Source organism: Patiria miniata, unplaced genomic scaffold, assembly GCF_015706575.1.
Source record: "Patiria miniata isolate m_02_andy unplaced genomic scaffold, ASM1570657v1 HiC_scaffold_14, whole genome shotgun sequence".
In the NCBI taxonomy this organism is placed as follows: domain Eukaryota; kingdom Metazoa; phylum Echinodermata; class Asteroidea; order Valvatida; family Asterinidae; genus Patiria; species Patiria miniata.
Genome location: NW_024037052.1, coordinates 11822903 through 11840542, shown reverse-complemented (window position 1 = coordinate 11840542; position 17640 = coordinate 11822903). Strand labels below are relative to the sequence as shown.

General features: G+C 43.2%; 1 protein-coding gene across 11 annotated transcripts in view; it reads left to right on the top strand.

The window, feature by feature from the left end:
• Positions 1–17640, top strand: part of LOC119722070 (brefeldin A-inhibited guanine nucleotide-exchange protein 3-like) — a 42037-nt gene that overhangs the window by 17591 nt on the left and 6806 nt on the right. For all 11 annotated transcript variants that reach the window (XM_038192071.1, XM_038192070.1, XM_038192075.1 and 8 more), the window contains 14 exons: positions 867–1212; positions 1618–1745; positions 2346–2524; positions 3376–4350; positions 4767–4945; positions 5937–6102; positions 9593–9709; positions 10973–11188; positions 12107–12377; positions 13338–13652; positions 14631–14748; positions 14955–15128; positions 16202–16381; positions 17307–17577. In XM_038192071.1, the coding sequence (XP_038047999.1) occupies positions 867–1212; positions 1618–1745; positions 2346–2524; positions 3376–4350; positions 4767–4945; positions 5937–6102; positions 9593–9709; positions 10973–11188; positions 12107–12377; positions 13338–13652; positions 14631–14748; positions 14955–15128; positions 16202–16381; positions 17307–17577 (3635 nt within the window). The remainder of the gene's footprint in view (positions 1–866; positions 1213–1617; positions 1746–2345; positions 2525–3375; positions 4351–4766; positions 4946–5936; positions 6103–9592; positions 9710–10972; positions 11189–12106; positions 12378–13337; positions 13653–14630; positions 14749–14954; positions 15129–16201; positions 16382–17306; positions 17578–17640) is intronic.

The window sequence follows — 17640 nt, the reverse complement described above, 5'->3', positions numbered from 1 at the left end:
GATGCAGGACCTTGTTTGGTTTATAATTGGGACTAAAATGAATGTAAATTCTATTTTTTTTTTTTTTACTCTTTACAGACTTGATTTCACAAACACTGAATACTGTGTGCTTTTCTTTTAATTTTAATTTAAAACCACTGAATCAGGCTTTGGCAGTTATATGGTGTAATCCATAGGGATTTCTGGTAGTTGATGACCAGTCTGTACAAAAGCTACCGAGAGAGGTAGTGGTTAGGTTTTTTAATAGTTTGTGATAGTTATAAGTATAGGAGGGTTAATTAATTAATATGAGTAGAAAGTTGCACAAAATGTGTTCCTAAGAATAATTTATTGCATGGACCCTTTGAATAATTTTATTCCCTAAAAAATGCTGTGTACTTAGCACCAGAGGAAACAGTGACATGTCAGTCACAAGTCAATTCAGGAGTCAAATCAGTATTCGGGTAACAAGTCCACGGGATGCAATGACTAAGGAATGCCGGTGTCACAGTTCATATGAAACTGCTAGCCACATGACTTGTGATAGACTTGTGATCGATTTGTGATTGACTTGTGATTGACTTGTGATTGACTTGTGATTGACTTGTGATTGACTTGTGATAGACCTGTGATAGACCTGTGATCGACTTGTGATTGATTTGTGATTGACTTGTGATTGACTTGTGATCGACTTGTGATTGACTTGTGATCGACTTGTGATCGACTTGTGATTGATTTGTGATTGATTTGTGATCGACTTGTGATCGACTTGTGATTGACTTGTGTTTGACTGGTGATGGTTGAGTTGAGACAATTTACTTACAACTCTGCTCGAAAGTTTTGTCTGAACATAATGTAACTTTATAAACCTGGTTTTGATTTTCCAGGCAGCAGCTGTGCCCTTGCCTCATCGCCATCCTTGGCATCCCCCGAGACGAAAAGTCCATCGTCTCCTCCCATCACCCCGTCCCTCCCACAACCTCCTCCTCCCCTGAGCTAAGCCACGCCCCTCACGCGGGTCTCCAAGATCAAGGGCGTGGCTCGGGCGGTTCAGCCACTGCACCAGCGACGGGTAACTCATCTGCAAGGATCGTCTACAGCATCGCAACGGAGCTGGTGCGACTCGTCGGGAGTCTGGAGTCCATGCGGCCGGTTCTGGGCTCGCTGTTTCATAGAATGCTGCTGTACCCTCCCCCGGTTCACCGCAATGAAGCCTTGAAAGTCTTGAAGGAGGTAAACAGCTTCTCAGCATACAAACTTCCTTAGCACAAAAGAATTTTGATCATCAAAAACGGTTTACCAGCCAAACTGTCATGCAAAATGTATAGGTCGTGATTGGTTCCCATTCGACTTGAGCTTTGTGGTAACCAACTTTGTTTGATAATATTGTCTGTTAAGCAGTCCCATAAAATTGGGCCTTTATCAACCTTATTATTATTTATATGAAAAGCACATGAAATTGTGTTGATTTACTGGGAGAAAATGAATGACGCCATGGTTAGTCACAAATTTCACAAAATAGAGAACAACATTTCAACAGTTTGTGAAAATTGGTCAGTAACTGTTTTTATGATATGGGGTTTGTGAAATTTGGCAGTAGTGAACACAATTTTTAAAAACAACTTTTTTCTTCTTCAGATGTTAGGGACACCTGAGCGCGTATTGGATTTGGCTGGCCCTGCAATCATAGATCAAGAATCTGAGAAAAGCACCAGTGGGAAGATGGGGAACAAGACCAGGAGCACCGACATGGACCTGCTGAAATTGTAAGAATGCTTTTTATTGGTTTTGGAAAATATTGTGTCGGGAATTAACGGGTTACATTATTTATTAAGGTTAGGATTTCAGTCTCTATTCTGTCTGTGGTTGTGTTCATAAGCAAGACAGTTTACTGCAATCGCTTATGTCCACCCAATTGCAAATGGGTACGCATGAGTGCAGGGCCCAATTTAACAGCGCTGCTAAGCACAAACATTTGCTTAGCACAAAAATAGTCTGGCATATAAAAGCAGGTTACCAGCCAAAAACTCCACGTGATGTATATTGCTCGAGATTAGTATTCAGCTGTTGTTTGCTTAGCATGAAAATCACATGGAATTTTGGCTCGTAACCTGCTTGTATAAGCCAGACTTTTTCTGTGCTAAGCAAAGTTTTGTGCTTAGCAGCGCCATGCAATTGGGCCCAGGTTTTGAGTATGGGATTTGTGTTAATCGTGAATGCTGAAAAAAAGTTTCGGAATTTATTTTAAAGAGGTCTTGCCTGTTTTTGTTTTAATTTTGATATTGGATATAAATATCAGAAAAAAGACCTTGAAAAATAGAATTCTGTGAAATGTAAAGTCGAGAATGATGTTTTTGTACACAAAGGTTAATGGACGGCATTTCGGGCGCCACCCAGTCCCGCGACAGTGCGGTCTGCCTGTCCAGCGTGGCCTGCGTGGGGGCGCTCTTGTCCTCGCTGGATGAGATCAGCCAGGGCAAAGGGCTGAACGAGAAACAGGTTCAGCTGATTCTGAGCCGGGCCAAGGAAGAACAGAGACAGAACGGTGAGTAAATCAAGATGGCCGACTTAGCCTTTTTGAGTATTGGCTGTGGCTGTTTGGCATTGGTGCAGTGCAGTCAGAAGTCAGAGCCACAGCCAGAAGTGACCATTTGTGCAATCAGTGATATTTCTGATTTTTTTAAAGGTAGAGTAGATCATTTGCAGCTATCCAAGAAGTAATTGACGAAATTATTGTTGAAAATCTTACTTGGTTTAAAGATAGTAATGGAACTAAACTCGCGCTGTGAAATTATTCTTTCTGGCATGCTGTCATTTTGAAGAAAACAATAAAAGAAGGCCATTTCCAAAGTTGCGTCAAGTGACGCATTTTTGGAGATTTCCTTTAGTTGTTGGTTTGTAATTCGGTGAATCCGTGAATGGGTGCGCGCAAGTGTTGACACGACGCACACGCACGCACGGTTTGCTGTTATTCGTCAGTTCAGTGCGTGACATTGCGTAGCTGCAATCAGCTGAATGAGAACGTGTCCCGGACGCTGATTTTGGGCGCAATTCAAAACATGACTTGGCAACATTTGAATTGAAACTGAGCCTAGAATATTGTTTTCTCAGAATATAAAGCATTCACCGAGCTAAAACTTAATCAGTTTAGTTGCTGAGCACCCGTCTTTAGATTTTGAGCACTTTTGTTGCTTCAAACGAAACAAAAATGCTATTATGATGTTATTGATTGCCTGTTGGCCTGACTTTTAAATAGAAAAAATAACAACTGAAATATTTATCAACTGTCTGAAAAGATAATTTCATGTACTCGAAGTACGAAATTCCTAAAAAAATTGCAACAGCTGTCGTGGTTGTTTGAACTTGAGCTGTTTTTGTTTATTGTTTCACCTCCAGGCAATGTGGACACAAAAGACCCCCTCTTGCTACAGGCAGAGAAACTGGAAGATTTACCCAAACCTGAGCTAGTCATTCTAGGCAGCCACGAACCAAGGAAGACAGAGAATGGAGAAGTTGGAAGAACAGAGGACGAAGAAGAAAGAGAAGTTGAAAGAGAAGCAAGTGGTGATGAGAAGATGGAGGATGGAGCTGTTGCTAGGGAGGATGAAGCTGCTGCTAGGGATGAAGAGGCTGTTGTTAGGGAAGATGAGGCTGTTGCTGGGGAAGATGAGGCTGTTGCTGGGGAAGATGACCATGATGCGGGAGATCACAAGGGTCTTGAAGAGGGCGAGGGTGCAATTGGGCCAGATCAGGAGGTTGGGATTACCGCCTCCGAAGAACCGATAGAGGAGGAGGTGCATATCGCCGACTTGGGTCGCCCAGGCAACTCGGACCGGATTGATACAGTGCAAGATCCACAGGAGGTTAAGGATAGAGGATTGAAGGAAGTTGAGGGTGAAGGTGATGATGAGGACATCCCTGGAAGAGAAGACACTAAGGAAGGAGTGGCAGCGGAGGAGTGCGTTGATGAAACCAACCAGGAGCCTGAACACAAGATGGGTGCAGAGGAGGATATCGAATCCAAGATGGCCGCCTTAGCAACGGATGCCATCCACGTCCTCACCTACAACCAAGACCAGGAGGCCAGCGACGCAGAGGACCAATCCTCGGCCTCCCCTCCATCATCGACTTCTTCCTCATCCCCGCTTCTTTCCCCGGAGAAGATCCTTTCGGATCGGCTTCTGACGGAGCAGCAAGAGCAAAAGAGAGCGGAGCTGGAGCGTCTTGCCCAGCAGAATCTGGAGAGGGAGAAGCAAGGGGCGAGAGATTTTGCCGAGGCGTTGGTGGCGCTCTTGCCTACCATCATACCGATGATGGATGAAGTAGAAGTGGATGAAGTTCTACAGAAATTTGCATCAACATTTGTTGCAGGTATGAAGCATTGTGGTACAAATATTGCATTGGAGAAAAAAAAATTCAATGAGATTTGACCCTAATTGAGGTCCCTACTTTATCCCTAGCAATCCCCACCCAGGCAAACTCAAACACTAGGGTTTGTTGGAATCTGTTGGAATGAGTACTGCACAGGTAAACGGATTATCCATCGAAATCCATTCCCCATTTTGGGGAGTTTGGTAGGCAAACCATGAATACCAAGTCCATCAAAATCCACCTATAGTAGTGGTGGTCTGTTGTTGGATTTCAGCAGATTGGGTCTTAAAGCATGATGTGAAGCAGGGTCAGTGATGGATTTTGGCAGACTTGGGCCAGTACTTAGTAACAGACACTAGGGAGTTAGGGTTAAGATATGCCACAAGTTTTATTTCATTTTATATGTCATTTTCCAGGGCATTCTTTCCGCAAACACAACACGGACAAGAGTTCTGATGACGCAGTGACGTTAGACCTGGCCCCAGTTATCAACGCAGATGGCATCTACGTGGCCACGTACTTAGGCCTGCTGCTTAATCTGAAACTGATCCGCAGCGGGCATTATCAGGATCCTGGCCAGCTGCCTCAGACCAAAGTAAGCGTGGACAAAACACATTTGTCAATTATTTAACAGCAGTTTTCTGAGAACATTTAGGATCACCTTAACTTGTGTACTTGCTGTTTAAAATTAAAAAAACAAACATATCTGCTACCAGAACATTTTTGGGTTCTGGAATACTTCGGAATCAAGATAATTCCACAATTCAGTATAATAATTGTCACTTTGAGCTTCTTGTATAATATGTCTTAAGGGTTGGATAACGTCATTCAGTCTCAAGTCAAGTCAAAAGCTATTCATATGGAGTTGGACCAAGGGATTCCTTTGTTTATTCGCTGTTAATACTTGTGACCTGACTCGTGTTTGACTGGTGATTGATTTGTGATCAACTTGTGACAGTGACTTGACTTGTGACTTGTGATTGACTTGTGATTTGACTTGTGATTTGACATGAGATTGGCTTGTGATGAGCTTGTTAATGACTTATGATTTGACTTTTAATTGACTTGTGATTGACTTTTCACTTGGCTTGTGATTGACTGGTCACTTGGCTTGTGTTTGGATTGTGATTGACATTTGATTCGATTGTGATTGACTTGCGATCAGGGATGTAGTCGATTCCATCTCAAGTCCCTGCAAGTCCATCACAAGTCCTCCAGTCCCAATTCAACTCACAAGCTAGTCAAATGAGCTTTGACAAAGGCATTCCTTTGTTATTGTTCATCCACTGTTTCTTGTGACTGGACTTGTGGTTTATTTATGACTGGACTTGTGACTGGACTTGTGATGGACTTGCGATTTACTTATGACTGGACTTGTGATGGACTTGTGATGGACTCAACTACATCACTGTTTGTGATTGACTTGTCACTTTTGGCTTGACTTGTAATTGACTTTTGGCTTGGCTTGCGACTTTATGTGTGATTGACTTGCGGTACAAGTATAGACGCGAAGTACATTTTGAAAACTAGAAAACTAAATAAGCACCTCACGAAAGAAACTTTTGATATTTGATTTTCCTGTTTAGAATCAGTTCATAGAGAGTGTCCATGACTGCGGTATATTGGTCTACCTCTCATCCACCTGGCTAGGGGAGCTGTACCAGACACTGATTGCCAGGGATCTACTAGGAGAAGCAGGCTACAAAGCACAGTCCTTCCACTGCAATAAAGCTCTCATCTCACTCCTTACTGGTCAGTATAACCCCCCCCTCCCCCCTCTGCCCCCACTCTTTCCTCCCCCACTCCCTTCCACTGATAGCCAGGGATCTACTAGAAGAAGCAGGCTACAAAGCCCAGTCCTTCCACTGCAATAAAGCTCTCATCTCACTCCTTACTGGTCAGTAGAAGTCGCCCTCCCCCCTCCCCCCTCTGCCCCCACTCTCCCCTCCCCCACTCCCCTCCACTGATAGCCAGGGATCTACTAGGAGAAGCAGGCTACAAAGCCCAGTCCTTCCACTGCAATAAGGCTCTCATCTCACTCCTAACTGGTCAGTAGAAGTCCCTCCCCCCTGCTCCCTCCTCACTCCCCCTCCCCCCACTCCCCCTCCCCCCACTCCCCTTCACTGATTGCCAGGGATCTACTAGGAGAAGCAGGCTATAAAGCCCAGTCCTTCCACTGCAATAAGGCACTCATCTCACTCCTTACTGGTCAGTAGAAATCCCTCTCCCCCTGCCCCCCCCCCAACTCCCCCTCCCCCGACTGTCCCTACCACTCCCCCTTCCAATCTCCTCGATGGTTGTTGTGTTGGCGCAGTAGAATGTCGCTATAACAAACATGATTGGGTCCACAACAGGTTGTTCATTGTAATCGTCTTTGGTTATAGAACGGCACGAACATCCGGGGATGTTTTTACATTGGCTTATGTAGCTCTCAGACCCATTTTCTTGAAACTCAATGGTTCTTGGAGTGCTGAATGGTAACATATAGCAACCGATGAAAACTGGTGTGCAAGTGAATAGATGTTTTCACCGATTGACGTAATCCTGCCAACGCCTACAGCAAATTTCTGCCACCAGCGTGACACTCAAAGTTGTACATTTTGCATCGGTATGCATGAACTTTCCCTTGCATTTAATGGAAAATTGTGCAAACATGTCTCTAATCAAAATGGGCTTTCGTTCAGTTTCATTAACTGAAAATGAAGGAAAATTCAAGCCATGTAAAAGGAACAAAAGTGACCAACGTGGTTGGTACCGCACAATGCCTTTTGGATAATCATAATAATAATAACAATAATAACTAGAGGTTCGCGTTTGTTGAGTTACAAACGCAGAGTGGTCGGGCTGGCATATTTTCTTGTGTTTACAGTGACTTAATCATAATTGAACTGCACACTACCCCTCCCATTACCCTGCATCCATTACCCTGTGTTTTTCACAAAGAAAATCACACAACCTGCAGTTGAACTTGTTGCTACCTCGACAAGCCTTGTAGGCCTATCAGGAAGCGCACATCTGGTGCTGCATGGATGGCTACTCAAGCATACAACCAGTTGGGACTATTGGTAGAGTTAATGAAGCCTCTAACGTCGTTGGAGTTTATGCAACAGAATTATGCTAATCTTAAAATAAAATGGCTTTTTTTGTTTGTTTTGTTTTTGTCTTTTGCATGGGCATAATAAAATTCTGCACTAAGGTTACGACATTGGTAGAATTGACAGAGCGTCTCACGTCGTTAAAGTTTATGAAACATAATTATGCTAATTTTAAGATAAAATGGCTTTTATATTGTTTTTGTTGTTGTTGGTCTTTTGCATGGGTATAATAAAATTCTGCATTGAATTTATGACAACGGTAGACTTAAAGGAGCCTCTAACGTCGTTGGAGTTTATGCAACATATGCTGATTTTATCATAAAATGGCTTTTATGTTATTTTTTCTTTTGCATGGGCATAATAAAATTCTGCACTGAGTTAACGACAGAAAAGTTTGTGGCTACACGCTGTAGAAATGTTAATTTTCAGCATTCAGATATGAGAGGAAAACTGGCGAGGCGCGATTTCAATCGGTTATGGCGAAAAATATCAGAAAATGGACGAGAATATTTGAATTGAATTCATTGTCAGAATCGGAATCGGTACGGACTTGAGGGAGCCTCTATGATGTGTTTGGAGCTTAATATATGCAACATTTGATTATCTCAATATCAAAAATAAAAGGGCTTATGTCTTTTGCATGCATGGGCTTCCTAAAATTCTGCACTGAGATAACGAAAAAAAAAAAGTTTGTGGCTACACTGTCGAAATATTAAATTCTGCATAAAGGTACGAATTAAAGAATCATTGTTGATATGCGAGTTACGCCGAAAGAAATCAGAAAAAAGACTAGAATATTAGTATTGAATGCTTTGTGTGATTTTGTACAAATTCCTGGATTCTCCCCTGGGTGTATTCTTATAAGAGCTGTGATTTTGCAGTCCCTGGTGAACAAATATGATGATATTATGTGGTAGCAGTACTATTATTGTAAGCAGTCGCTTTTTTATTTGTTCCAACAAATATAGTAAAACTAGTAAAATGTAGTAAAGTGCTTCCGTTTCCTGGTTATCTTCAGTTTTTATTGCACTTCCGGTAACACCGGAAGTAAAGGTCAAGCGGTTTCGTGTCCGGGAACAAGAAATGTTACTCAAGGCATAGTCTACAACCTCAAGAAGAAAACGAACACGATACTCTATTGAGTTCAAAAGATATAGCTCAAACTATTTTGTCAATATTTGCCCTTCCATCACTTTGCCCTTACATTACGTCATGATGACGTAACCAAATTTATAACATCTTCGCAACATGGTACAAATTCACACTAGGTTTTATGATCATCCCGTAAACCGTTCGGAAGAAATTTTGCTTTGTTTTAATTTCAGGCTTAAGTCTTAATTTTGAATTCACGTAACTTCGACCTTCCGGCAGACCCGGAAGTAAAGGTCAAGCGCGTTCACGTACACGACAAAAAAAGTTTATCAACTAATAGTCTATCTGATTGCAAAGTTGAAACGTAATTGATCACTTTGTTTAAGAGTTATAGGTGAAAGTATTTGGCCACTTTTTCCTCTCAAATCGCTTGTAATTTGACACCCAATGACGTCATCATGACGTCAGAGTAATATGCACCACTTGGGACGAGGGTCGATATATGTTGAAAGTTACAAGTTCATACCGTATACCGTTTAGGAGAAAAGCCGCGGAAACTTATTGTCCGCAAAAAAAGAAAGAAAGAAAGAAGATTAATCGTAACAACTCCAATCAGTGGTCGGGTTGTGCCCGACCACTCAATAATGGTGTCTTGTATAGCGCTCATGTCTGTCACAAAGTGACGCTCCTGGCGCTCTATTATTACCCTGGCTTTAGCACAGTTGCCACTACGGCGCTCAAGCATTGAAGGAATTTCTTCTACCAGGTACCCATTTACTACACCTGGGTGGAGAGAGGCAATCGTAGTAAAGTGCCTTGCCTAAGCGCACAAGCACCATGCTCCCCGTCAGGATTCGAACCCATGTACCACGGCACACGAGTTGAACACCGTAACCACTGGACCACAGCACCCTTACAAATTCTTACAAATACAAGCATTAAAACCTCAAATAAATACCAGAAAATGGAAAACTTAATACACAAAAGGGGAGAATAAACTTTTGCAAAGTAACTCACTGAGGTCTTCATTTGAGATCATATTTTCTTGGTTGCAGATATTGATGGGCTAGGCAGTCAGGAGCTAGGAGGTCACATGCTACACGATGCGCCATCCCATAATCAGAAACTGCTGTCCATTATCACCAAGAGCACAACACAAGCCAGCGAAGCAGGTACGCATTTTATCAATGGGCTAAAATGAAAGAAATGTATACAACCTTAACTCTTTCAGTGCCCGCGAAATTTGAAAAGTTTAACCCTAAAGTGCCCAACTTCGAGCGTTTTTGTTAATTGTTAGAAATTCTGTAAAAAAAGTTTTACTCACTAAATTTGTTGTTGTTGCTCTCTGGTATATTCTTGATATATTGGAAAGTCAAAAGTAGTCACAAACATAGTGATACACCCTGAAACACTGGCCTGAACACAGGGGAATTCCGCACTTTTTGCAGAAAATACAAGATTTAGTGCTGCGCCCTCTCGCAAGAACTCGAATGAAAAAATAAATACAGGTCGTACATTCATGAAAATGGTACCATTAGAAAGAGCGAGAGTGCCCCCTTTTGATAACATATTTACTCTACCTCGTACATGTACGAGGTTTGGCAATTTTAAGTTCGAACATTACCTCGTACATGTATGAGGTTGGCGCTTTTGTACTAACAAATATACCTCGTACATGTACGAGTTTGGCACTGAAAGAGTTAATACAAATTAAAAGTAAAGATACATAAAACAGAGAGTAAAAAATAAAAGGAACTTTAACGTTAATTGTTTTTTTTTGAAGTCCAAAAAAGATAAGTCTGACTCATGCTCGTTCACTTAAAAAAATTCAATGAAGGAGCTTAGAATGAAATATGACAGTGGAACCCCTGCCCTCCAAAAACAGGAAAAGGGTAAATTCCAATGGCTAAAACACCATATACATAATTGAACAATAAAAAGAAGACCAGACAAGTCAAATCATCAAACCATCACTCCCCAGAATGCAGACAGATCAACCCTGGCCGTAGACTCATTATAACAGGCTTTCCGGCCACTCGGGATATCAGGGAAAACCTTAAAAATAAGTTTCCGTTTTTCCAGTCGGGAAAAACTCTGGGAATTTGGGAACACACCCAAAATTAGGGAGAGCTCAGGGAATTTGACAGTGACCCAGAAGGGAAAGGTTTTTGACAGTTCGGCGTATGTGCGTCTCTGGTGCATAGGGTGAGGAAAGGATGGCTATATGGGGAGAAGGGAGGCCATTGAAGTGAACATTTTGCCTGTGTATTATTAGTATCTTAGTTGCTTTGCTGCAACCACCTTATGACTACCTTGTTAAAGTGAAAAGATTTTTTGTGGAATTTTGGAAATTTTTCATGGAAATATCAGGGAATTTTGTTTTTCATAAAGTGCTGGAAACCCTGTAGAAGTCCGTTTCTGTCTTTCGCCCTCAGGTATGGCCTTCACCCAGGACATCCTCCTGACTCTCTGGAAGCAGCTTCTCTCGGTCCTAGCCGTACCCTTATCCATGCGTAGCCTGTCGGGCATCGGCAGCATCGCGCTCATGCTGGGCACGGATGGCGCCAAGGAACAGAACATCCGAGACCGCGACGCCATCTGCCTGAGCCTGGAGGCATTGCGTAAGGCGGCCGCACTCAGTTGCACCCTGGGTAGGTTTTTACTGATGGTCACACAGAATGTTGAGTAGCCACCCATTCTGGGTATTACACCACATGTTTCCTGGCAATTTGTTTTTCATTTGATGTGATAGGAACGTTGGACTGAGGAAGGTTTGTAGTAGCACCATGGAAAGTAAAGAAAGTGTTTTGAATAGAATCTGGGTAAACCACCCAATGTTTTGACCATCATACTCAAACTGTCTTCAGAAGAAGTCTTTAACTCATGTCTATAAATTTATTTGTATCAATAAGTGGGAGGTTTGTGGTAACACCATGTGAATGAAAGATATCTCTTAGTGAGTGAGTTGTGTGGTTCTGGAAAGAACCAGTCGGTTTAACTCGACGTTTCGAACATTATGCTCTGCTCGTCATCATTGTATGCATTAACTGTTTGTGTTTGGCGAGTGTTTTACGTTGTTTAAATTATGTAGGTATAGGAAAAAGACCCTGATTTGCGTTAAATATTTTTTTGTAATTCTTATTTACAGCTTTTCTATTGGGTCACAATTTTATCATTGCTATCAATGATTGTGCATGCCATAAAGATCTTTTAAAATCAGTTTTTAAGCAGATACTTTTCAGATCATTCAAGCATTTCAAATGGTGCATGCAAATTGTAACTGTTAAAGACAGACGTTTATTATATATAGTTTGAGACATCTGTTCTAGTATGCAAGAGGCTGTGTTTTTTAGTTGACCCTGAGTATAACAGCTTGTGAAGGTTTCCTTACAAGCTCTAAGGAAGCTCTGAGAATACACGCCAGTGTAATGTACATGTAATTTACAAGCTAGGCTTCCTGTGCTTACAAGGTTTAAGAAACCATTTTTTAACTGGTTGTGCACTCGCAAAAAATAATCCACCAATGTCTCCAAAACCGATGTTATAAAAATAATTTTCTTCTTTTACAGGCTTGCAGGCGCGCTGCGCAGACCTCTTCTCCCAGATCGCCAACACTTCTTGCATGAGCGACGACCCCTCCCTCCGTGCCCAGCAAGCTTCCGGGGGAGGCGGGGCCGGCGACGCCTCATCCGTGGGCGGGAAGATGTCCCTCAGAGGGCGCTCTTCGAAGGGGCAGGGGATACGGCTGCACGCGGCCCACGTGTTGAGTCTGGACGCCATACTGTCCATGGGGCTAGAGATGGGCAGCCACGCTGGCGAGTGCTGGCAGCATATCTTCAGGTGAGTGTAGAATAAGGCTGTGTCAGAATTAAAGCTACGGCTTTCAATTACACATGTGGCTATGTTAGCGGCTGCGACTACTTCCAAAACACTTGTGCGCAATTTTAAGCCGTAGCCGAGTAATTTGGACACAGCCGTAGTCTGTACCTGTAACAGCCATTGTTGTCTATAGCTGTGGCTGTTTCCTGTAGTGAGCCAGTGGCAAAAGAACAATGGCCAAAATATACCTACCAAACACTATCACTCCAATATAGAGTCAGAAAACAGCATACATTTCATTGTCCTTATGACCTCTGATACAAGGTCAACTAAAACGCCTACATTCACATAAACGGCCACATCCGGGACTGTTGTAGGTAAAGTAAGTCAAAAGTCATTCAGTCCTAAGTCAAGTCACAAGCTATTCAAAGAATATTGACAAAGGCATTTCTGTGTTCATCCCCTGTTGATTATGACTGGTCTTGCGGATTGACTTGTAATTTATTTGTGACTGGATTGGTGATGGAATTCTGTTGAATTTGACTACAACACTGCTGTGGAGTGTGGCCTAGTGGTTAGGGTTCGTGACTCATGATCAGAGAGTCAGGGGTTTGATTCCAGCTGCTGGCCATATGTTGTGTCCTTGGGCAAGTCACTTTGCCTCCACTTGCCTCTCTCCACCCAGGAGTATGAATGGGTACCGGCATTAGCTGGGGAGTAACCTGCGATGGACTGGCATCAAATCCAGGGGAAATAGAAATATTCACAGTCATTTTATGCTACTGAAACCGGAGATAAACGCCGGCCTGATGGGCCACATTGGCTCATGACAAACTTTACTTGCTGCTGTGGAATAATGTTCAGGCAAGTATTAGCCGCATTGCATAAAAGGAAAATAAAGACATATCGAGCAAGCATCAACATTGGGCTATATAGCTCAGTTCGCTCAGTTGACGATTTGTTTCTACTCCATGACTGCAGGTGTTGTGCCTACGTGTCCCAACTGGAGCACTGCCACTTCAGCAGCAGCAACCAACCCTCCATCGCCCTGCCCAAGGTCACCGACGCGCCCCAGAACCTCCCCACGGCCTCCCCCGATGAGCTGGACCTGTCCATGCCTTCCTACGTGCCGGTCCAGCCCACGACCCCCGTGGCACCGACCTTTGACGTCTCAGAGGTCATCAACAAGGAGATGGCGAAGGATATCGGGTTCGAGGTCGGGTCGGCGCGGGGCGGGTTGCTGAACGCGACAACAGCGGCCAAGGTGGTGTGCGGGCTGTCGTCAGAGGTGGATAGGTAAGCTGCTGCACATATAGTGTACAGTATTGAAGACCAAGCTTCCTCATTATGCCTGTGCGAGTAGTGGATTTTTCTACTCGAGTACTCGCAAACTAAGTACTCGTGAGTAGTCGAGTACTCGCGAGTAGTTAACCAAATTCTCATAAAAGCAGAAAAATGCCATATATACGCTAGTATGACGTGAAGTGACTTACAAGCAAATAGCGTGCAAGTCACGCCACATTCTTCAGCACTGAGACATCCTTTCTGTGCGACGTTTGGGGTCATTTGCTTGAAATGTTATGTTGACGAATGGAATCCTAGGGAGAGAGAGCAGGAGGGAGTGATTCCCTGTTTTCAGGGGACTTAGTAAACAGTGAACGCTAAACCCTACATTGCTACTCATGAGTACCTGCTTCTGCTTGCGCCAGGATGAGTACTCGAGTAGATGGAAAACCATGAGTAGGATGAGTAGCATAAACTACTTGCGAGTACTCGAGTAAGGGAGTTACTCGCCCAGTGGTACTCTTCATTGTCAGCCTTAACAGTGTTTAGTTGCCCCTCCAACAAAATATGGAATAAGCACCCTTCTCTTTAAGTCATCTTCCTGAAACTTGAAGATCCAAAAATTATGAGGACTTATGTTGATATCATAGCCAGATAGATTTCAGGTTTTAAATAAGCGATTGATCAAAGGATATCACTCTGTGAGCTCCAGAAAAATGTGCTGGCGCTCTACCATCTGAGTTATCAAGCTCTGTATTGCAGTCTCTCAATTTTTCAATGTCGTTGCTCAAGGGGCACTAAACCTGTTCATGCTAGTGGCTGGAGATCATGCTCAAAGTCATGGTGCTAGCAAAAGTAGAAATGCTGCAAACCTGGGAAATGGCAAACAGAAATCACTAGAAGAGGATACAGGTTTTCCTTACAGATTATCTTCAGACTGGTTCATTTGATGAAAGACTCATTTGCAGTCAACTGTTTCCTTTTTTACAGGTTTTTTGATGAGGCGGCCAACAACTTAAACCTGGGTGCCTTGCTGGCCTTCCTACGGGAACTACGAACTGCGTCAAGACACCAGCTGTACCAGAGCACTCCCCATCAAACAGAAAAGGTAAGCAATCCAGAGAAATACTCCCAAGCGCTGTTACTGATTAATAAAGAGTTGTGTTTCCCTTTGAGAAATGTCGTGTTGGAATCAGAATAGAGGGTTTCAGGTAAAACAAAAATGGAATTAGGTACCTGTCATTTTTTGATCAGTCATCGGGTATCCAAAACTTCAAACAATTGTTCATAGTGCTTTCTCTCTTCATTTCTCAGAGTGTCATAGCCCCGACGTCCCCCAGTAAATCCCTGAATATCGCTGGGCAGGCTAGCACCTCACTCCTGCTCTTCCGCATGGGTGACGTCATCTTGAAATGCGCCCGTCATCGCAGCAGACCCCTGCTGCACCTCATGCAGGCTTGGAGTGTGGTGGCACCACACCTAGTGGAGGTAGGTATCTGTGTTGTTGAGCCTATTACCACCTGTGCTGCATTGTATTACATTGTATTACATTGTATTACATAGTATTACATTGTATTTATTCCCTGATAAAACCATAAAACCCTACAGTGCTGGGTGGTTTGGGACAATACAAAGAGTAACAAGCAGGACAATTGGGGGTGGTACATGGATCAACAGGTTAGGTTAACAATGATCTTAGTTAAGTTTTTCTCTGGTCAATATGGCTCATCGGGCAGGTTTACAGGGTGGAGCAATAAGAAGGAAACCCACTTTTGACAGCAATTTCCACCCACTTGTTGTCATATTTCAAAAATTCCATTTAATGCTATTAAAATACTTATCTTTAAACATAAGTGACGAAAAAATTATTGCAAAGGCATATTTTGTCGCTGAGAAATGGTAGTTTAAAAATTTGTGTGCCAAACCTGTTTGTCCATGGACGGCTTTATTCCATCTGCTTGACTGAGCTCTGGAGCTTGATTTGAAGACAAAAAACACTACACTAGACTTACACGTGGACAACAGTGATTTTGGTAACTTGTATTGAGATTAGCATAATAACACTATTCTTGCAATATTTTTAAAGCTTTTTTACATAGCATGAAACAGCTGAGATTTTTTTCCATTCCCCTAGTACGGGATGCCAGTCCATCATAGGTTACTCACTAGTTCAGGCTCAAACCCATTTGTATACTACTTCATGGAGAGAGGTAAGTATGGTGAAGTGGCTTGCCCAAGGACACAGCACATGGCGAGAAGCTGGATTCGAACCCCCACCCTTCTTATAATGAGTCACAAACCCACACCACAAAGAACAAACTCCCTAGCATGAATCTCCTTTGAAAACATTTCTAACATGACTTGCAAACATTGATGAGTGGGCAAAATGGCGAATCACCACGCTGCAATGTTCTCAAACAGATGCCAACGTTTCATCAATGATGTACTGCAGATAAAAGAAGCTTTAGTCCTCCAACACCAATGGCTTAATTAACAGCCAACATGTTCCCAAGTATCTCACTCTGTGTTGTTTATTTTCACTTTCCCACGTTTCACCCCAGGCGGCCTGCCACAGGGACCGTCACGTCTCCAAGCAAGCCATCACAGCCATCCATGATGTCCTGACGGAGCTCCTCTATGCCAAGACTGAGCATCCGCACTTCAACTTCCACGAGGCCCTCCTCAAGCCCTTCGAGAGCTTACTGTGCCTGGAGCTGTGTGACGAAGATGTTCAGGATCAGGTAGAGCTTGTCCCTGACCAGTATAAGGCAGATCTTACAAAATTATTTTCATTTGACTCAGAATGGCTATTCACAGGCTGTCGTTTCGTGCATCAGCACCCGATTCCAAGAAGCGCTGCGACGCGTCGCAATCCGAGTTAGGATGTGTAACACGTCCCAACTTGCAACGCGTCGTATGATCTATTTCACGAAACTTGCAATGTTTTGAACGTGTCGTAAGTTCCTTGACAATGGCTTTAAACACATCGCAAGTTACAACATGTCTAGTGGTCATCGCAAAATAAGAAGCGTCCTTTTCTTAGCCAGTTTTATGTCATAAAAAACATAAACGAGCCTTCAATACCGAGACAATGTGTGTACAGTTGTAAATTGAAAATGCATTGAATAATTATGAATCAGCGTGGAATATTGCAGTTGAAATTTTTAAAGTAGCTGAGAGCTTGTTTTCCTTTAAAATTGCATCAAACGTCTGCCATTATGTTTTACGTTTTAAAAAAATTCGAGAGAATCGGACGACTCTTTGTTGAATATCAGACTACTATTTACTGTACACTGACTAAATACATAAAACAGCCACCGAGTTGTGCTATAAATACACCTGCGACGCGTCGCACGTACGACGCTTTTTTTGAAATGGATCGCAGGACGTGTCGCAGCTGCGACGCATCATAGGGATACAACGCGTCGCAACGCTGCAATGCATCATAAATTACCATGAGTTTCATGAAATGGGGTGCTGATCTACAACACAATCGACCAGACTTAGCCTATTCATTGGTCTTATGGGGTGATCATATACAATAGCACTGCTCGGCTCTGTTCACCAGCCGGCATCCAATCTAAGTCACACTTGACAGCCAGTCAGGCAGTTAGTCAGACGGCTCATAAGAGAGATATGTTATTGATAACCATTGCATCTTTGCAGGTCGTGTCTTCCATTTGCGAGGTCGTCGAGGCCTCCTTCGCCAACATCAAGTCTGGCTGGCGCCCTCTATTCGGCGCCCTGCGCGCCGTCCGCGTCACTTACAAGCAGCAGTTGACGAACCCGGAGCAGGAGACGACTGACAGGACGGAGCATCCCCTCGCGCCCCTCTTCAACGTCTTTGAAGCCTTCTTGAATACCGACAACGTGACCGTGTTTGCCAACGCTGCGGTGGACTGCATACTGTGCCTGCTCAAATTTCTCAGGGGTTCTGGTAAGTTAACCTGTTGGATTGATGTATTTTGATGATCAAAAGCACAAGGGACAGCCAGGGATG